We start from the raw sequence: 15,724 nt of genomic DNA, 5'->3' as shown, positions 1-15,724 counted from the left end.
AAGGGGACATTTTCTGCGGGGACAACGGCGCTCTGTGCGCGGTGCCACCCGGCTCTGCCGCCCGCGATCACACGGCGCCCGGTGACGCCGTGCCCTGTGCCTCAGTGGGGCTTTGTTGTGACCTCGAGGGGGGGACGATGTGCGCTGGGGGCCGGAGGGCTCTGCCCGGACATGCGGCCCCGCGCTGGGAGCAGCCCCGACCTCGCAGCTCCTGATTCACCAAATACGGGCAGCGCATCAAAGCCACGACGTGCAGGTTGCCAAAAAAAGAAAAAGGAAAAAAGAAAAAGCAGCGCAACACAACACCTCTTTTGCTTACCTTGCTTTTCTGGCAGCGTCGGGGCGGGTGTGCGGGCACAGCGGGGGACATCAACGCTGCTTTCTCTTTTGGTTTTGGTCCAAGAGAAGCACGCGCCAGCACCGGCAACGGCCGCGCTCAGCAGCAGAGGAAGCGGCAGTGGGGGCAGAGCCGGGGGGAGCGGGACCCTGCGGGGGGAGCGCGGTGAGGATGGAGCGCGGAGGGGTCCCGGCGCTGCGGTGGCTGCTGCTGGCGTTGGCGCTGCCGGCGCGGGGCGGTGAGTGCTGCCGCGATGGGAGATAAACGCAGAGGGTTTCGCTGAGCGATACGGGGTGATAAGGGAAGGGAGTCGTGCATGGAGCTTTCATGGCAGCGGACGGAGGTGTTCCGGGCACGGTGCTGGGGCTGCGGGCAGCGGGATGGGGTCTGGATGGTGCTGGCGGGCAAAGCTGTGTGGCATCCATGGGAGAAGAGGGCTTTTTGGGAATCACTGCACGACTGCCGTTGTCTCTCTGCCCCACTGCGCGGCGCAGCACTGCCTGCAGCACGCGGCCGTCCCGGTGCCGGGAGCCCACAGCCCCACTGCCGGCTGAGCCCGCCCGCCCTCTGCACGGCCTCCGAGCCACCTCCGGCCGCTGTGGGTCATGTGGAGTCGCAGTGGTACCGGGGGGCTGGAGGGGGCCCTGCAGGGAGCTGGGAGATGGAGCACCTCCAGCCCCTGGACCCCCTCCCCATCCCCATGACTCCAGGTCAAGCAAGCTCCACTACCCCAAGCCCCCACGAGCCCGGGTGTGACTCCCTACACACAGGTGCCCCCGATCCCCCCCCCGGGCTCTCCTGCTTCAGGCGCTGCAGCTCTGGCCCCTTCACCTGCTCCTGGCCGCCCCAGGGCCCTGCTGGCAGCACCACCTACGTCCTCGTGCTCTGGTGAGTTGGGGACACCGTGTCCATCAGGAGCACACAGGGGACACTCGGGGCCACAGGGGACACGGTGCCACTGCTTTACACCACGGCTGAGCGCTTTCCCTGCAGCTATGTGAGCCGGCAGCTGTGCCAGCAGCACAATGCGGGCACCGCCACGGTGCGCACCCTGAAGCAGCACCAAGTTTATGTCCGTACCAATGCCACGGCCTGGGTGGAGGCGCGCTGGGGACAGCATCTGGAGCGCAGCCCCAACGTCACGCTGCACCTCGACGAGGCCGGTGAGTGCTGGGGACCAGGCAGGGCGGCGGGCTGCAGTGGTCACCACAGCTGTGCTGTCCCTGCAGTGAAGCTGGATCCCCCTTCCCATGGGACATCCTTCACTAAGGCCAATGGGCGCCTGGAGCTGAGGCTGCCGCGGCCGCAGTGTCACCACAAGGAGCGGCCGCCGCCACGCAGGGAGGCTCAATTCCGCCGGGTGGGTGATGGCAGCTGGATGCAGGTGAGGGGACCAAAGAGATCCCCCAGCCACCACGTCCCCTGCACCTTGGTCAGCATCACCTTCACCTGGTGGCCGGTCCCACTGTTCTCTCCGCAGGTGATGTGTGAGACAGGGAAGGGTGAGGATGGAGAGGATGACCCAGGTCTGTTTTGCCCCATGCTCAGGGTTGGGGTGGGGGGACAAACTCATCTTGAGAGGGGTCACCTCACCACCACTGACCTGGTGCTCTGCAGTGACCTGTGAGCTGGGGGGAACCGCTGCCTTCGAGGTGCAGCTCCGGCACAGGACGCAGCACTGGAGCAGCCACTGGAGCGACTGGAGCCCATCCATCTTCATCCCCGAGGGTGAGTGCGGCACCAGGAGGGACCCCACATCCCTGCACCTGGCCGGCACGCACCTGGGTGAGCGCATCGCTCCTCTCGCAGAGATCCTGGAGAGCCCCACACTGAGCTTCAGGCTGGGACACCTCGGGAGAAACGGGCAGAGGCTGCTACAGCTGGGCTGGCAGGTGGGCAGGTGGGCGCACTGCTGGGATGGCTCCGTGTCCTGCAGGCACCCCGCGGCATTGCCACCGCTGTCCCCACGCAGCGCGCCCGCGTGGCACAGGGGGACGTCAGCTACACCCTGCGTGCCCACATGCCGGAGTGCAGCTGCGCTGAGGAGGACGAGGTGGTGCTGGGGGCAGAGGAGACAGAGTACAACCTCACGCTCTGCGGGGCTGCATACGAGATCGTGCTGACGGCCACCAACGCCGCAGGAAGCAGCCCTGCACGGCGGCTGCAGGTGCCGGCGGAGCAGCACACGGGTACCCAAAAAGGCCACAGAAAAGACGAGGCTCCTAGGCCCAGCACCACCCTCACCTCTCTGCTCCCCGTGTTTTGCCCCAGAGCTCAGCTTCCAGAACATCAGCTCTGTGGGCACCATGGTGACCGCACGCTGGGAGGCACCAACGCGAGGCTTCGCCTTCTGCTCCGAGTGGCAGCGGACGCCGGGAGCCCCACAGCCGGGGCGCTGCGTGCAGGAGGAGTTCCTCGCACGCAGCTCCCACTGGCAGGCAGGCACGGCAGCGCACCGAGCCCCAACGCCCTCCCGCTGGCTGCGGCCACGCGGTGACGGTGCCGCTCCTCACGTAGGGCAGCTGGAAGCGCCGGCGTGTTACCGGCTCGCCGTGCACGGCCGCGGCGCAGAGCAGGACTGGGCCACCTTCGCTCTGCAGCATCACTTCGTCGGCAACAGTATGTAGGGAGCGGGGACATCGCAACCCCCCGGTGCCGCGCAGGGGGCCGGCCGGACCCTCAACATCCGCTCCCACCCCACGCAGCCTCGTTGGCCGCCTCTGTCCGCATCAACGCCAGCGCCGATGCCGCCGTGCTGCTCTGGGAGCCGTCCCTACGCGCTGCTTGCCCCGGGGCGCTGCTGGGGTACCGCGTGTGCCACGCTGCTGAAGGGGACAACGTGACGTGTGAGTGGTGGCACCGCTGCCAGGAGGGTGGGGGGGACCGAGGGAGGGCGGCTCTGAGCGCTGCTGCCCACGCGGTGTCACTTACAGATGGCGACGTGGACGCATCAGCATCGCGATACGCACTGCGAGACCTGAAACCGGGCACCGCCTACAGGGTGGGCATCCAGGAGGTGGCGGCGGGCGGCGGGGGCTCCTGCAGTGCTCGGTGGCACTTCCAGACCACGGCGCTGGGTAACGGTGGGGGACCTCCTCCCTTTCTCATGGAGACCTTCCTGTGTCCCATTGGGCACAGGGACACGGGGCCGGGATGTCACCATCACCCAGAGGTGCTCATCTCCAGGTGGAGCGGTGTGGAGCTCCAACCTGAAGTACCTGGGCATCTCGCTGGGGATCCCAGCTGCCGCCCTCATCTACCAGCTGAGCAAGAAGAGGTGAGAACAGGCAGAATGACGGTTCCTCCGTGCCCCTCTCCCCCCGCATTGACCCCACTGCCATCTCCCCAGGCTCCACGGGATGCTCTTCCCTCCCCTGCCCAAACCTACCGGCAGTGAAGCCCTCCGGTTCTCAGCCAGTGAGATGAGCCAGGTGAGCTGCAGTGTGCGCCCTGGGATGAGCTGTGAGGCCGAGACCTCCCAGCACAGTGCTTCTTCTCCCCAATAGAACAAGCCCTGGAAGAGCTTCCTGGAGCCCTCGGAGCAGCTCAGCCCCGGGGAGTTGCTGGTAATGGAGCTGAGCCCTGAAAAGGAGGCAGCCACCAGCACGCGGCCCCACACACCACAGCTCAGCCCCAAAGAACCGATGGAGCCACTGCAGCCACACTGCAAGATGGAGCTGCCCTTCACGTACCGGCGGCAGGAGGTGCTGGACCCGGAGCCAGGGGGGTCAGGGGGGCTGGGGGAGGTCCCCACCTGTGGTCCCACAGCTGCAGAGGAGGGCGCAGGGAGCTGGGGGCTGAGCCAGGCGCTGCCACCTCTTGTGCTGTTCAAACCCATCTCCCCACAGGATCAGGAGGGTGTGGGGCTGCTGCAGGAGAAGGCGGTGCCTTAGGGATCCCAGGGATGGGGGACAAAGCGGGTCCCTCAGACAGCGAGGGGGTGATGCTGAGGGTCCGGGAGGGCTGATGCTGAGCATCCAGGTGTGATGCTGAACGCCCTCCCCAAGGCCCTGTGGGCACTTTCCTGGGGGTTTCTGATTTCCAGGAACACTGCTGCATTGCACAGGGCCGGGACCCAGTGAGGCACAGTGCAGCCCAAAGTAATGAGGGCAGGAGGCTGCGGGCTCAGCTCCCCCTATGGGGGTGGGGATGTTTCCTTGGGCACGAGGAAGCTGCTTTGGGAGCACATCAGAGTGAAGACTGCATCCCTGCCCCCGTGGGATGGGGGTAAAGCCAAGCCCAGCGCCGAGCACTGAAACACCAGAGTGTAGAAGTAAAGAAAGCCAAACAGCAGCACCGCCGTGCTCTCCTTGTCCCACCCGGGTCGGGGAACTCCGGGGTTTGCTGTTGGGCCCCCAAGCAGTGGGGTGAGACACCTGGGGCTGCGGGGGCTGCGCCGTGCGCCGTATCTGGGGCAGAACTTTCAGCAGCGGTTTGTGGTCCGTCTGCCCCACACCGGGGTGTAGGCGGCCTCCGGTAGGTGCTGAGAGAGCAAAAATTAATGCTGAGGAAACAGAAACGGGTTCAAGAGGCAAGAGGGAGATGTGGGCAGAGGCAGCGTCCCCCCGTCCCGCCACACGAGGGGTTTCCCCCCCTTCGGCTGCTGCTCGGAGCACCCCGGGCTGCGGAGGTCCCCGCGTTTTGGGGCGCTCCGTCGTGTCCGCCGTCACCGCGTCGGAGCCACCAACGGGACCACAAGGTGGCAGCAGCCCCGCGCTCCCCTCCCGCAGCCTCACGCCGCCATCGTCGCACAAACCGACCCCAACCGAACCCCCCACCGCGGACATCCCAACCCCGCGGGGTTTTGGGGCAGCACAGCACATCCCCGCCGCACGGCGCTGACCCTTCCCCGGTCCTATCGCAGCGCTGCAGCCCCGCTCCGTCCCCTCCAAACCCAAAGCGGTGGGGCTGAGGAGGAGGACGGGCAGCCAGCAGCCTCCCGCCCCCCATGGCGCTTCTTTTTAGGGCTTTGGTTGCGACGGACCCAACTCGCAGCGCACCCGGCGGCGGTGCTCACCGCTGCTCGCAGAGGAAATGCTGCGTTACGGGAGCGCAGCGCTCGGGTTGCAGCCCGGCTGCTGTTTACAGCCCAACTTTTAGGGTCACGGCTCGGGCCGAGCACATGGCCCGGCACGGGGCCAGGACACGGGAATCCGACAGCGAGACTGTGGCAGGACAGCAAGTCCCCGGCACCGTCTGAAAAACACCCCAAGGGGGGGCGGTGGGGGCAGGGGTTCTCTCCGTGCCCGCGGGGTCACCATCCCGTCGTGTCCCTTTGGGGACAGCCCCGTCCCGAGCGGCGCGGTGACCCCGTGCACCGACAGAGCCCGGAGGCACAGCGCAAGGGAAAATTAATGAAGCCTCGCGTGATGCCAATTAGCACGAATGAGAGTCTCAGGGTTCCCTAATGAGTTTAAACGGCACTGAACTATTTTCCAAAAGAGTTTCCGGGAGCGGCCGTGCAGGCGGCGATCCGAGCACGGCCACAGGAGCGGCACAGGGACGGGAACGGCTGCAAGGACACAGCATCGGCCGCATCGACACCGCGCACCGCCCGGACACACTACGGCATCGGCCGCGTGCGGCCTGAGAACGGGCAGCTCATCACACGGGAGCGTGGGGCTCCTCCCAGGCTGATGAGGATCGAAAGTCATCCCTCAGGAATGGGGAAAATCCCGCAGGAATGGGGAAAAAGCTCAGCCCGACACAGCAGCCCCAAAGGCGCCCCAAAGCCGCCGCCGCCCCCTGCGTCGGCTCGGAGCTTTTCCTTCTCACAACGGATCCGAGGAGCCGACGAGCCGCACACCGCGTGCCCCGACGTCCCGAGCCGCACCAATTCCGACCCCGCCGCCGTTATTTTTGGAGAAGGCCGCACCGCGCCGTGCTCTTCCCGGTGCCGGCCGTGGGAGCTCCGCACATCGCCGCTCCCAACGCTGCCCCAATGCGGAGCCCCGCCCGCACTCACGGCGGTGCGTTTCCCATCCCCCCGTCCTTCCTCCCCCCAACCCCGGGGCGTTGCAGCCCCCACTGCGGCACCGTGCTGAGGGAGCGGCAAACCCCGCAGTTCCGGAGCTGCACCCCCCAAAAAATCCAACCTCGTAGGGTCCCCAAATCCCCTCCGCTCCAAAACGGCCCCGGGCGCTGCCGGGCGCGCACCGAGGGGTGCAATGGGGCGGAGAAGCGGCCGCGCGCGGTGCGGTTTTGCAGCTCCGGGTGTTTCTGCGCTGCGTTTCGCAACCGACGACAACAGCAGCTCCGCTCTTTGCACGCTCACACACGCACACACGCACTCACACTCACTCACACTCACTCACGCACACACTGCGCAGCGCTGCTGTTTTCTCGCGCTCGCTCCTCAGGATGAGGTTTTTCTTTGCCACGAGCGTACGGAATGGAAAGTGTCTCTGGTCACTGCTGCGCTTTGGGGGCGGTCGGGGCCTGGGGGGCCGCGCGGTGCCCGGAGCTTTGCGGGCTTTGGCAGCGGTGGAGCGGAACCGACTCCCCGAAAAGGGTCAGCGAGGACAACGGCGGTGCGGGACGCCGAAAACAGCGCCGGGTTGGGCAGCAAATCTCAGCGGCTGCACGGCGCCGAGTCCGCAGCAAACAACCCGACACCCGCGGGTCCTCCTGCTCTGCCCGCGGGGCGCTCCTCCCCAGCGCTCTCCCTGTTTTTCTCTCTGAGAACCACAAGAAAGCGGAGCAAACCGCGCTGCCGCCGGCCACAACCAGCGCGGCCCGGCCCCGACGGGACGGCCGCATCACACGGCTGCTTATCAGGAAAGTCCTCTCCCTCAGCGCGCTGTAAACCCTCTGACATCACGGCAATGGGGATCACGCTTGCTGGCGAGCCGGGCAGCAGCCGCGGGCTCCGTGGGGTCGGGGTGTAACCATGGGCTGCGGGTGGGCCGAGGGGTTCAATGGGACAAATCCACCCCCCGGCCCCGCTGTCCATCGGCAGAGCAGCGCAGCTGTTTGCTGGGACTCACGGCTCTGCGGGGACAGGGGACAAACGCGGTGACGGCCCCCACCTGTGTGACCCTTCGGCTCCGTTCCCTGATGTCCTTCAGAACTAAAAGCCGAACTGCGAAACTGCAAGTGTGAGGCAGCTCTGAGATCTGGCAGGGAGAAGAACAGCACAGCAGTGGGGGCTTTGTGCAAAGGGACCAGCAGGAGCGATGTCACCACGTGTCACACCCCAGCTATGGGCACGGGGGTCCCCGCACTGCCCATGATGTGCTGCCAGCAGGTGAACGCACGGCTTCTCCTCCTTGCCGTCGTTGTTGTTTTTCTGGACCTGGCCCTCCACCAAGGAGAGTCAAAATATTTGTCCCCGTGTTTGTGCCTGCAGGGAGGGACCTGGGGATGCGGGGAGGGGAGGGGGGTCCTCTCCACCACCCATAGCCCCGGCCCCGCGGCCGCTGTTTACCCATAGACATGTTTGTGAGCCGCTTCCCTGCTCTGAAATCATTGGACAAAAGTCAAAAGCCGTAAAAATTTTCCATTGTCCACAAGAGGGGCTGCTTTCCTGCCGGGGTTGTGACACACAGCACACACCAGCAGACCCTCGGAGGCGCTGTGCGCCCGTCTGTCCGTCCGTCCGCTCCAGGCCTCCCTCTGTGCAGAACGCAGCGCTGGCTCTGTGCGATCTCTCCCCACTGCGGGCAGCCGAAGCCCCGGAGCGCTGCAGGAGGAGCAGTCGTTCCTGTCCAACCCACACAGGGATTCCCCAAATCCCCCACGAAGGGCGGTGTGAGCAGGGCTGCGCCTCTGTTTAGGTGGGCAGCAGTGGCTCCGGTGTCCCCACGTGAAGGGGTCCCCAGGGATCAGATTTTGCAGCACTGGAGCAAAAACAGTGAAAATAATGGAGGTAATGATGGGGTTGGGGGAGCGGGGGGGGGGGGCAGTCCCACTGCTGGCCCTGTCTCTCGCAGGCTCGCACCCATCAGGGTGCAAACCCAGCCGTATCCCAGCTGTCCGACCCCATCCACGCTGGAGCTCCCACCACGTGGCTCCCAACACGCACAGCTGGGAGGTGGTGGAGGAAGAGCTGTTTTCCCGGAGCTGGATGGATGCCCGCGCTGTTAATCCGCAGCTCTCGGAGCACATTCTGTCCCTGCCAGCGCCGCCGCCGGCACGAGGGGGGGGGGGGGGGGGGGGGCACCCGACCCGGGGAAGGATGCGGCGGCTCAGGGCCACCCATGGGTGCACAGCATGCCGTGGCCTTCTGCAAGTGGCACCGGAGCAGAGCGGGGACGCAGCAGACAGACGGCAGCACGGAGGCTCTGGGCTGCGGGAGAAGGGCTTTGGAGCCGAGGCTGCAGAGCAGGGGATGCCAGCTCTGTCCCTGGGGGTATTTTTAGCCCTTCCGGGACTGGAGGACTGGTAAAGCCATCGCTGCGGCTTTCCAAGGAAGCCCTGAGGCTGTTACAAGAAGAGTTACTGGAAAGATGGCTTCAGGGAGAAGCAGAGCACCGGGGGTGTGCATCTGCAAGCAACATCACCATGAAGCATCTCCATCCTTGTCCCGAGGGGAGGCAAAGCAAAGGGAAGTTTGGGTAAGGGTGCATGGAGCACCTGTGGGTCCTGCGTGGCAGCGCTGGCATGGGGTGCAGGTCTGAACACTGAGCAAGGTCCAAAAAGCAAGAAAGGAAATGAAAACCCAAACAGAAGAGAAACATAAAGAAGAAAAACACACACACACACACAAAAAGGAAAACAAACAAAAAAAGAAGAAAAACAAACGAAACCAGGGGGAAAAGTCACATTCCAGCAGCAGTGTTTGTCACAGCACAGCCCTGGAGGACACTGTGGAACTCAGCCCCACTTCAGACCCTCTGAGATCTGCTGTGCTCAGCAGACACGGGGTGCAGAAGTGCAGCAAACCCGAAGCTCACTGTGAGCACAGCGGGCGCAGGAGCTGCACGACGGGGAACATCAGCACTGCAGAACCCGACGGGTGCTGCCATGGGGGTGGGAAGGGGATGAGGCCACATGGAAGAGGAACAGTGGCACATAGCAGAGCAGCGCTCTGCTGAGCTCTGGGAAAGGGGAAGCAGCACTGGGGCACGCACCCAGCATGACTCCAAATGCAAAAGCTGAGAGCTGCAGTTGGTTAAAAGAAATTTATTTCAGAGAAATCACCCCAACTGAAGTTGTACGAAAAGAGTAACGTCAGAGACAAAGAGTGGTCGATATAAAAGTGGTCACTGATACAAACAATAGAAAATCCTCTGAGCAATGCCCAGCACCGGGGCTGGGGCTCTGCGCAGGGGTCGGGGGGAACGCACAGTCTCTTGTGGCTGCCCTGGAGGACCCACTCCAGCTTTTTTTTCTTGTTTCCTTGGCCAACAAAGCACTGTGAGGGGCCACGTCTGTGCCACCCTGCAAGAGCAGCACCAAAACAACACCGCAGATCTCTGCTGCTTTGGGAATTACACAGCCCCAATGTTGGCCACGGGGGGCTCTGCTGCCCCCACCCAGCTGCCAGGCGGCTCCAGCCACCCCTGCAGCAGCTCCCGGCTCCCAGCCGTGCTCACCAGCAGCACAGTCTGCCTCACCCGGCCAGTTTTCTCCTTAGGAAACTGCAGTTCTGGAGAAGCAACTGCAGCAGCAGAGCTGCACCCGCAGCACCGCGGGGTCCAAACCCAGCACAGGATTTAAACATTCTCTGGATTCCCTGCAACACCTCTGAGCTCAAAGCTCTCCACAGCAGGAGGTGCTGGAGCACACATAGAGGAGCACCATCCCAGCTCCATCTGAACCCCAAAACGCTGGGGCGGTTCCAGCCCTTCAGACCCCACAGGGCAGTGCCTGTGGTGGGGGCTCAGCGTTCTCACGGCCGCCACGCGCCCACTGCCATCCTGCGGGCGCTCTGACTGCAGCCCAACGGTCACGATGCCATCAGCACTGCTCAGCAGGTCATGCAGCGCGGGCGGATGCCGTCTGAAGGTGGGTTCGGGTCGATCTGCAACGCCAAACCCAGAGTCAGGACCCCCGGCAGCAGTGGGTGCATCACCCCGCACCACCCGCACGGCTCCTCACCTCAGAGTAGAGCGGAGGCGGTCGGAAGCGGAACTCCTGGATGTAGGCGAAGAAGGGCCCTTCCAGAACAGCCCCGAGCTCGCTGCGGCACGGCGGGGCCAGGCTCTGCTCGGCTGTGGGGCTGGGCACCACCGCTGAGTAATCGGGGGGGGCTGAAGAGAAGAAAGAAAAGCGTCGAGGAATGGGGAACGTGCAGCTGAAGCGGCTTCAAGCGTGCCATTCCCTGACTTGTCGAGGCTGAAAACGTGCCCTGGCCTCTGCTCACCTTCAGGCTGCTCGGGGATGCTGCTCAGCCAGTCCAGGGTGATGCTGTACTGACTGCTGACGCTGGACGTGCGGCTGCCAAACGGATGCAGTGGGATCGTCCCGATGACGAGCGGCAGCTCCAGGAGCAGCTTGGATGTGCCAGGAATATCCACACAGACCTGCAGACAGTGGGGGAACTCAGCTGTTGCGTTACTCCCACAGAGGGGCAGAGCTTGCCCGGGTGAAGGGAAGAAGGGAATTCTTGCAGTGGGACACGCAGGGAGATGCTCAGCACAAGACATGGCACAGAGCACCAACCTTGACAAGCACAGCTTTGGGAGAGAGCTGAGCCCCACCGCGGTCCCCACGCACCCCTCACCTTCAGGGCATATTCCACTTGGATGATGCGGCACTGCAGGATGGACGGCCCCACCGGAGGGATCTTCAGCGCCCGCCCGTGCCACACCTCGCGCTTCCCCGCAGCGATGGAGTCCCCGACGATGCTGGTCACCACTGACTTCTTCTGCTTCTTGGTGCCCCGAGCGATGAAAGTCTGAGTCTGAATGATGGCTGCTTTGGGCACCACCGCCCGGTTGGTGCAGTTGTCAATCTCAGCAAAGATAGGGATGACCTCACCTGCCGAGCAGATGCACATGTTGCAGACGGAGCCCAGTCCTGCCCCGAGGAATTCCTGCACGGGGGTCACCGGGGGTTCATCTGCCCGTTGGCACGGCGGGGACGAGCAGGTGACCCCAAGTCCCCTCCGGCCAAAGTTCACCCTGGGTGCCCGAGGGAGGTGCTCACCGGGGGTGTAGCCTTTGCGGTCAATCTTGGCAGTCACTGAGACCTGGCCACGATTGCAGTACCAGGCGCGGGCGAGTTTCTCCTTAGCACCCGCCTGAGGAGCCTGAAAAAAGGGACAGGCAGAGGCTGCTCAGAAAGGAACAATAAAACACAAGGCAAGCGCTTCCCTGGCACAGCCAACCTGCTGGGGAGCAGCACAGGCTCCTAGGAGCCTTATGCAAGATGCTGTTGCAATGCATTCCAGCTCCAAAAAGCAGGAGGTGCAGCAGCCTCTGCACTCCTGGTGCCCATCCCCACCGCATGGCGCACCCCTGACAAGCTCTGCTCGGGCACGGGGGCTCACCAGCAGCGCAGGGGTGTTGATGTCGATGGGTTCGATGACGGTGAACTCCTTCTTCACCTTTTTCACCGTGGCCCAGGGCCGGTGCAGCTTGGCCTTCACCCAGTAGCGCACGCTGCCGTGTTTGCCCTCGAAGGACGTCGCCAGGGTCCTGGAATGAGAAAGAGTGACTCTGAGGGCTCTGCCGGCAGGTTTGTGGTGGAGGTGCTGTGCTCCCAGCAGCGGCTCTTCCCCTCTGTGTTAAGGAAACCATGAACTTACTCTGGGAGCTGGAAGGTGAAGGGGAACTCGTGCCTTCCTGCCTGCAGGACGGTGACTTCGCCGTTATCTGTGGGCAGAACAGACGGAGGGTGATTATCTCCCACCCGCGGGGCTCCGCACCGGGATGGAGCACACGAAGGGGACGGGATTCTTCTGCCGGGGCCGCACCGCCAAACCGCCACCGCGCCCCGCAACCCCACCCCGCTCAGCACGGAGTCCCGCAGCCCACCCGGCCGGGGGAGGCACGGCGCGGGGATCCCCACCGGGTGCGGGGTGCCGGGCCGGGGGCGCGCGGGGGGCTCGGAGCCCGCAGCCGTACCTGGCGGCGCCAGCAGCGTGTCGCGGTGGCTGAGGAACTCCACCTGATCGCTGTAGCTCTGCGTGTAGGCGGTGCTGGAACCGGCGCTGCGCGATTCGGTCCAGTGGACGCGGGCGGCTCCGAGCGCCCGCAACCGGAGCGCCCCGCAGCGCGCGGCCCCCGCCAGCTCCAGCACCACGCGCCCCACCACCGCCTGCCCCGGGCTGAAGGCGGCCGGCGATCCCCGCTCCGCGCCCTCCAGCACGATCAGGAAGCGCTTGAGGCGATCGAACAGCATGGCGAGAGATGGCGGCTCCAACAACTCGCCCCGCCGCCGCCCAGCGCCGCTTTAAGTGCCCGGCGCGCCCCGGGGGCGGCCCCGGCGGGGCGGGACGGGACGGGACAGGGCGGCCCCGGCAGGCGCCGCAAAACAACGCAACGAGCATGTGCGGGCGGTACGGCCCCCCTCCCCCCACTCCCAGGGCTTTCTCGGACCTGCAGCCGTCCGGTGCCCGTCGCTGCGGAGCCTCGGGACCCGCTCACCCCCGTGGCGGTGCGGTGGGGACCCCACGAGATGGGGGTGCGCACCCCAGGATGAGCCCCTCGGGGCGGAAGCCGCACCCCTCCGCGACCCCCCTCCCGTCCCCGCCGGGATCCCGACGCCCCACGGCTCTGCTCGCCCCGCGCCCGCAGCGCTGCGCGTGCGGGGACCCCGCGCCCCTCCCGCAGCCGTTCGCAGGATCGCAGCTGGCTGCGGGCGGCTCGCGGCGCTGGGCCGGGCCGAGTGGTGATGCGGGGAAAGCTGCTCGGGGCCGCGGCTCCGCTCGTTTCTAAGAAATGAAGAACTGGCTCCCGTTCAGTTTGTGCAATGCGCGGTGAGCAACGCGTCCCCCCCGGGCCGTTTAACCAGGCGAATGGCGGCTCTGCGCCGCCCTGCGCTGTGTTTGTGACAAATCTCACCCACGGGGCCTCGCTCTGCGCCCAGCATCGCTGCCGTGCAGTTGGGGTCAAAGCCCGGCGGTGGGGAGCTGCGGGTCCGCAGTGCGAGGGCAGGAGCCGTGCTTCGTTATCTTTACGTGACCGTTTGCTGCCGTGAGCAAATATGAATCATTGCAAACGCTGCAAGGGAGCGCGGCGGCGGTGGGAAGAAGGAAGCGAGGCGCGTCCTGGCACAGCAGAGCTCCGGGAAAGCTGCGGGCGGCCCCCGCGGTGACTCAGCCTCACCCACGGCTGCAGCCCCCCCCCCCCCCCATTCCCCGTGCCTTGGGGACCCACGGAGCTCTGCGGCCACGGTGCCACCCCGGCATTTTGGGAGCCCGAACCCAGCCCCGGCCTCAGCTGTGCGCACCGGGCCGGCCGCAGCCCCCCCGGCTGGGACAGAAGGGGCACTGCTCGCAGAGTGCCGTGGGACCCCTCCCAGCACCCCATGTGGGTGCACCCAGGGCCTCGCCTTTGCCCATGAAACCCTGCTGTCCCTTCCTTCCTGCTCGCATGCTCTGCCTGCGATGGCCCTGAGCACTTCTCCATGGCTTCTGTTTGGGAGCACAGCAGAGTCCCATGCTCACTGCTCTGCCAGGGAGCTGCAGATAAACCCAGTGAGCGCAGCACAGCACACTTATCTCCACCCGGCTCGCTGCTGCGTTGCCATGGCAAACTCTGCATTTTCCAAACGTAGCCCAACTCATCAGGAAGCAATGAGGGAGCAGTCGTGGGACCCCCAGACGACAGCATATTTTCCCCAGCCCCTCTCTGTGCTGCTGGTGGCAGAGGCACAGAACAGGACCCGGCAGGACGGACACATGGGAGCAGTTGTGGCTGCAGAGCAGCGCTTCTCCCAGCCCACATCACTGCTGTGATCACAGACCCGTGTCCCCCACAAAGCAGAGAAGGAAGCAGTGTGCAGGTGATGCAATGGCACCCACAGGGCTCCCTGCTCCCCGCACAGCCGCCAGCTCCATGCTGCAAGAGCGCAGGGCCGGTGACTCCCCAGCCCTTGGCTGAAAGCCCTCCTCCAGGCAGCCCTATCCTGAATTGTTATGGGATGAGATGCACGCCTGCAGCTGCCGTGGGGCCACCTGTAGGCACAGCAGAGAAAGGCCGCCGCCGAAAAGACAGGAGCTCCATAGTAATGAAGATGTTCAGAACAAGGTGGTAAGGCAGTCATCTCGAAAAAGTGTATGGCCCTACAGTGCAGGCTGGAGACAAGCAGCTCCAGGCAGGCAGCTCCCATGTGACCCCTCCACCGGCAGCGAGGCTCTGCCTCTGGACAGTGAAATGCCCTCGTGGATTTCAGAGTCAGGGAAACCCCATGGCAGCAACGATGGTGGCACAGCGGCTGCAGCGGTGTCGCTGTCTGTGAGGCAGAGTTAACGAGCAGGTGGACAGCTGACATGTCCCATGTCACTGGGCTCTGGATCATTTCATCCCAACTACACAAATAACTCAAGTGCCTTCTCCTCACGCTGCAGATCCAAGCAACACACCAGCCGGACATGTGGCTCCAGCACCAGAAAACTGAAAACAAATATTTACCGAGCTCCTAAGTGCTCTTTCCACACTTGTGAACAGACCCCGTGTTTGCACTTCCCTGCGCAAACAGAACAAAAGCCACAAACCTTTGTGTTCACCAGCCTCGAGTCCGCAGGCAGCCTCGCAGCAACCCTCGGTAGAGGTCAAGAGGCAGAACCCTGCTTGCAGATGGCACCGGCGCGAGGAGGGCGGAGATGTGCCCAGAGTGGGGCCTGCAGCCCGCGGGGTCCCGACCGCACGGCGGCACAGAGCCGCTCCCCAGCCCCAGCCTTACCGGGGATGAGCTGGCGGCGGCGGTTCAGGAAGGTCTGGAAGGCGGTGTAGTCGTGGTAGACGATGTTGAGCCCCACGCTGCGGCTCTCCAACCAGTGCACGATCGCACGCCCGCGAGCACAAACCTCCAACGCCCGCAGGCGCAGGGCACCGCGCAGCTCCAGCCGCACGCGGCCGTGCAGCAGCTCCCCGCTGCCGTAGGCTCCCCACGCTCTCCCGTCCTCCAGCTCCACCGCCAAGCTCCGCACGCGCCCCGGCGGTTGCATTGCTGCTGGCCCGCTTTGCCCTGCGGCTCTGACGTGCGGCCCTCCAGGGGAGGGAAGGAAGAGCAAAGGCTGCACCGAAATCCCCTCTCTGCCCCTGCCCCCAGCCCTGCAGGCTCCCCAGGTGGGGCTCAGACTCTGCTTTGTGGTGATGCTTCAGTGTTGGCCGTGCGTGCGAGGCGGGTGCGGTGCCAAGGGGAGCTGAGGAGGTCAGCGACGGGGCTTTTAAAGCAAAGGAGGAGTAACGTCACTTCGTCTTATCTCCGAGCCGCAGCCGCTGTTGGTGTGCCGTGGGTACGTGCTGGTGGCTCCGTCTGCAGGGAGGAGTGTTG

The 15,724-nt window shown here is 64.9% G+C and overlaps 2 protein-coding genes and 1 long non-coding RNA gene across 4 annotated transcripts; 1 reads left to right on the top strand and 2 right to left on the bottom strand.

The window, feature by feature from the left end:
• Positions 1 to 1,362: 1,362 nt before the first annotated feature.
• On the top strand, positions 1,363 to 4,525 carry IL12RB1 (interleukin 12 receptor subunit beta 1). The gene is made up of 14 exons (XM_042887228.1): positions 1,363 to 1,379; positions 1,469 to 1,500; positions 1,567 to 1,721; positions 1,818 to 1,863; positions 1,955 to 2,065; positions 2,147 to 2,229; positions 2,310 to 2,526; positions 2,609 to 2,779; positions 2,855 to 2,956; positions 3,043 to 3,181; positions 3,242 to 3,420; positions 3,524 to 3,614; positions 3,687 to 3,768; positions 3,844 to 4,525. The coding sequence occupies exons 1-14, from the start codon at positions 1,363 to 1,365 to the stop codon at positions 4,228 to 4,230; spliced, it is 1,812 nt and encodes a 603-aa protein (XP_042743162.1). The 3' UTR covers positions 4,231 to 4,525.
• A 4,920-nt stretch (positions 4,526 to 9,445) lies between these two features.
• On the bottom strand, positions 9,446 to 15,579 carry ARRDC2 (arrestin domain containing 2). Of its 2 annotated transcripts, none has more exons than XM_042887225.1 (8): positions 15,131 to 15,579; positions 12,030 to 12,096; positions 11,772 to 11,919; positions 11,429 to 11,531; positions 11,004 to 11,260; positions 10,644 to 10,803; positions 10,379 to 10,530; positions 9,446 to 10,301 (listed from the first exon to the last, which is right to left on the bottom strand). In XM_042887225.1, the coding sequence occupies exons 1-8, from the start codon at positions 15,393 to 15,395 to the stop codon at positions 10,248 to 10,250; spliced, it is 1,206 nt and encodes a 401-aa protein (XP_042743159.1). In that variant the 5' UTR covers positions 15,396 to 15,579; the 3' UTR covers positions 9,446 to 10,247. The 2 variants fall into 2 exon arrangements, with proteins under 2 accessions (XP_042743159.1, XP_042743158.1); XM_042887224.1 differs by lacking the exon at positions 15,131 to 15,579 and adding an exon at positions 12,349 to 12,672.
• Positions 14,480 to 15,028, bottom strand: LOC122188704. The gene is made up of 2 exons (XR_006181631.1): positions 14,943 to 15,028; positions 14,480 to 14,841 (listed from the first exon to the last, which is right to left on the bottom strand). It is a non-coding gene; the product is annotated as an uncharacterized LOC122188704 (long non-coding RNA).
• Positions 15,580 to 15,724: the final 145 nt, after the last annotated feature.

This window comes from Lagopus leucura, unplaced genomic scaffold (assembly GCF_019238085.1).
Source record: "Lagopus leucura isolate 7727_CA_CO unplaced genomic scaffold, USGS_WTPT01 Super-Scaffold_100076, whole genome shotgun sequence".
NCBI classification, from domain to species: domain Eukaryota; kingdom Metazoa; phylum Chordata; class Aves; order Galliformes; family Phasianidae; genus Lagopus; species Lagopus leucura.
The sequence above is the reverse complement of the archived record's forward strand: the minus strand, read 5'-3'. Positions and strand labels throughout refer to the sequence as shown.

Excerpts from the sequence above, each read along its gene's own strand:
- ARRDC2 (XM_042887224.1), bottom strand. The coding sequence starts at position 12,625 with ATGCTGTTCGATCGCCTCAAGCGCTTCCTGATCGTGCTGGAGGGCGCG. Across the intron at positions 10,531-10,643 it reads CATCCCCGAGCAGCCTGAAG|CCCCCCCCGATTACTCAGCG; the intron begins GTGAGCAGAGGC and ends TCTTCTCTTCAG. Across the intron at positions 10,302-10,378 it reads CGCCTCCGCTCTACTCTGAG|ATCGACCCGAACCCACCTTC; the intron begins GTGAGGAGCCGT and ends TTGGCGTTGCAG.
- IL12RB1 (XM_042887228.1), top strand. Across the intron at positions 1,864-1,954 it reads GGATGGAGAGGATGACCCAG|TGACCTGTGAGCTGGGGGGA; the intron begins GTCTGTTTTGCC and ends GGTGCTCTGCAG. Across the intron at positions 3,182-3,241 it reads GCTGAAGGGGACAACGTGAC|CGCTGCTGCCCACGCGGTGT; the intron begins GTGTGAGTGGTG and ends GGCGGCTCTGAG.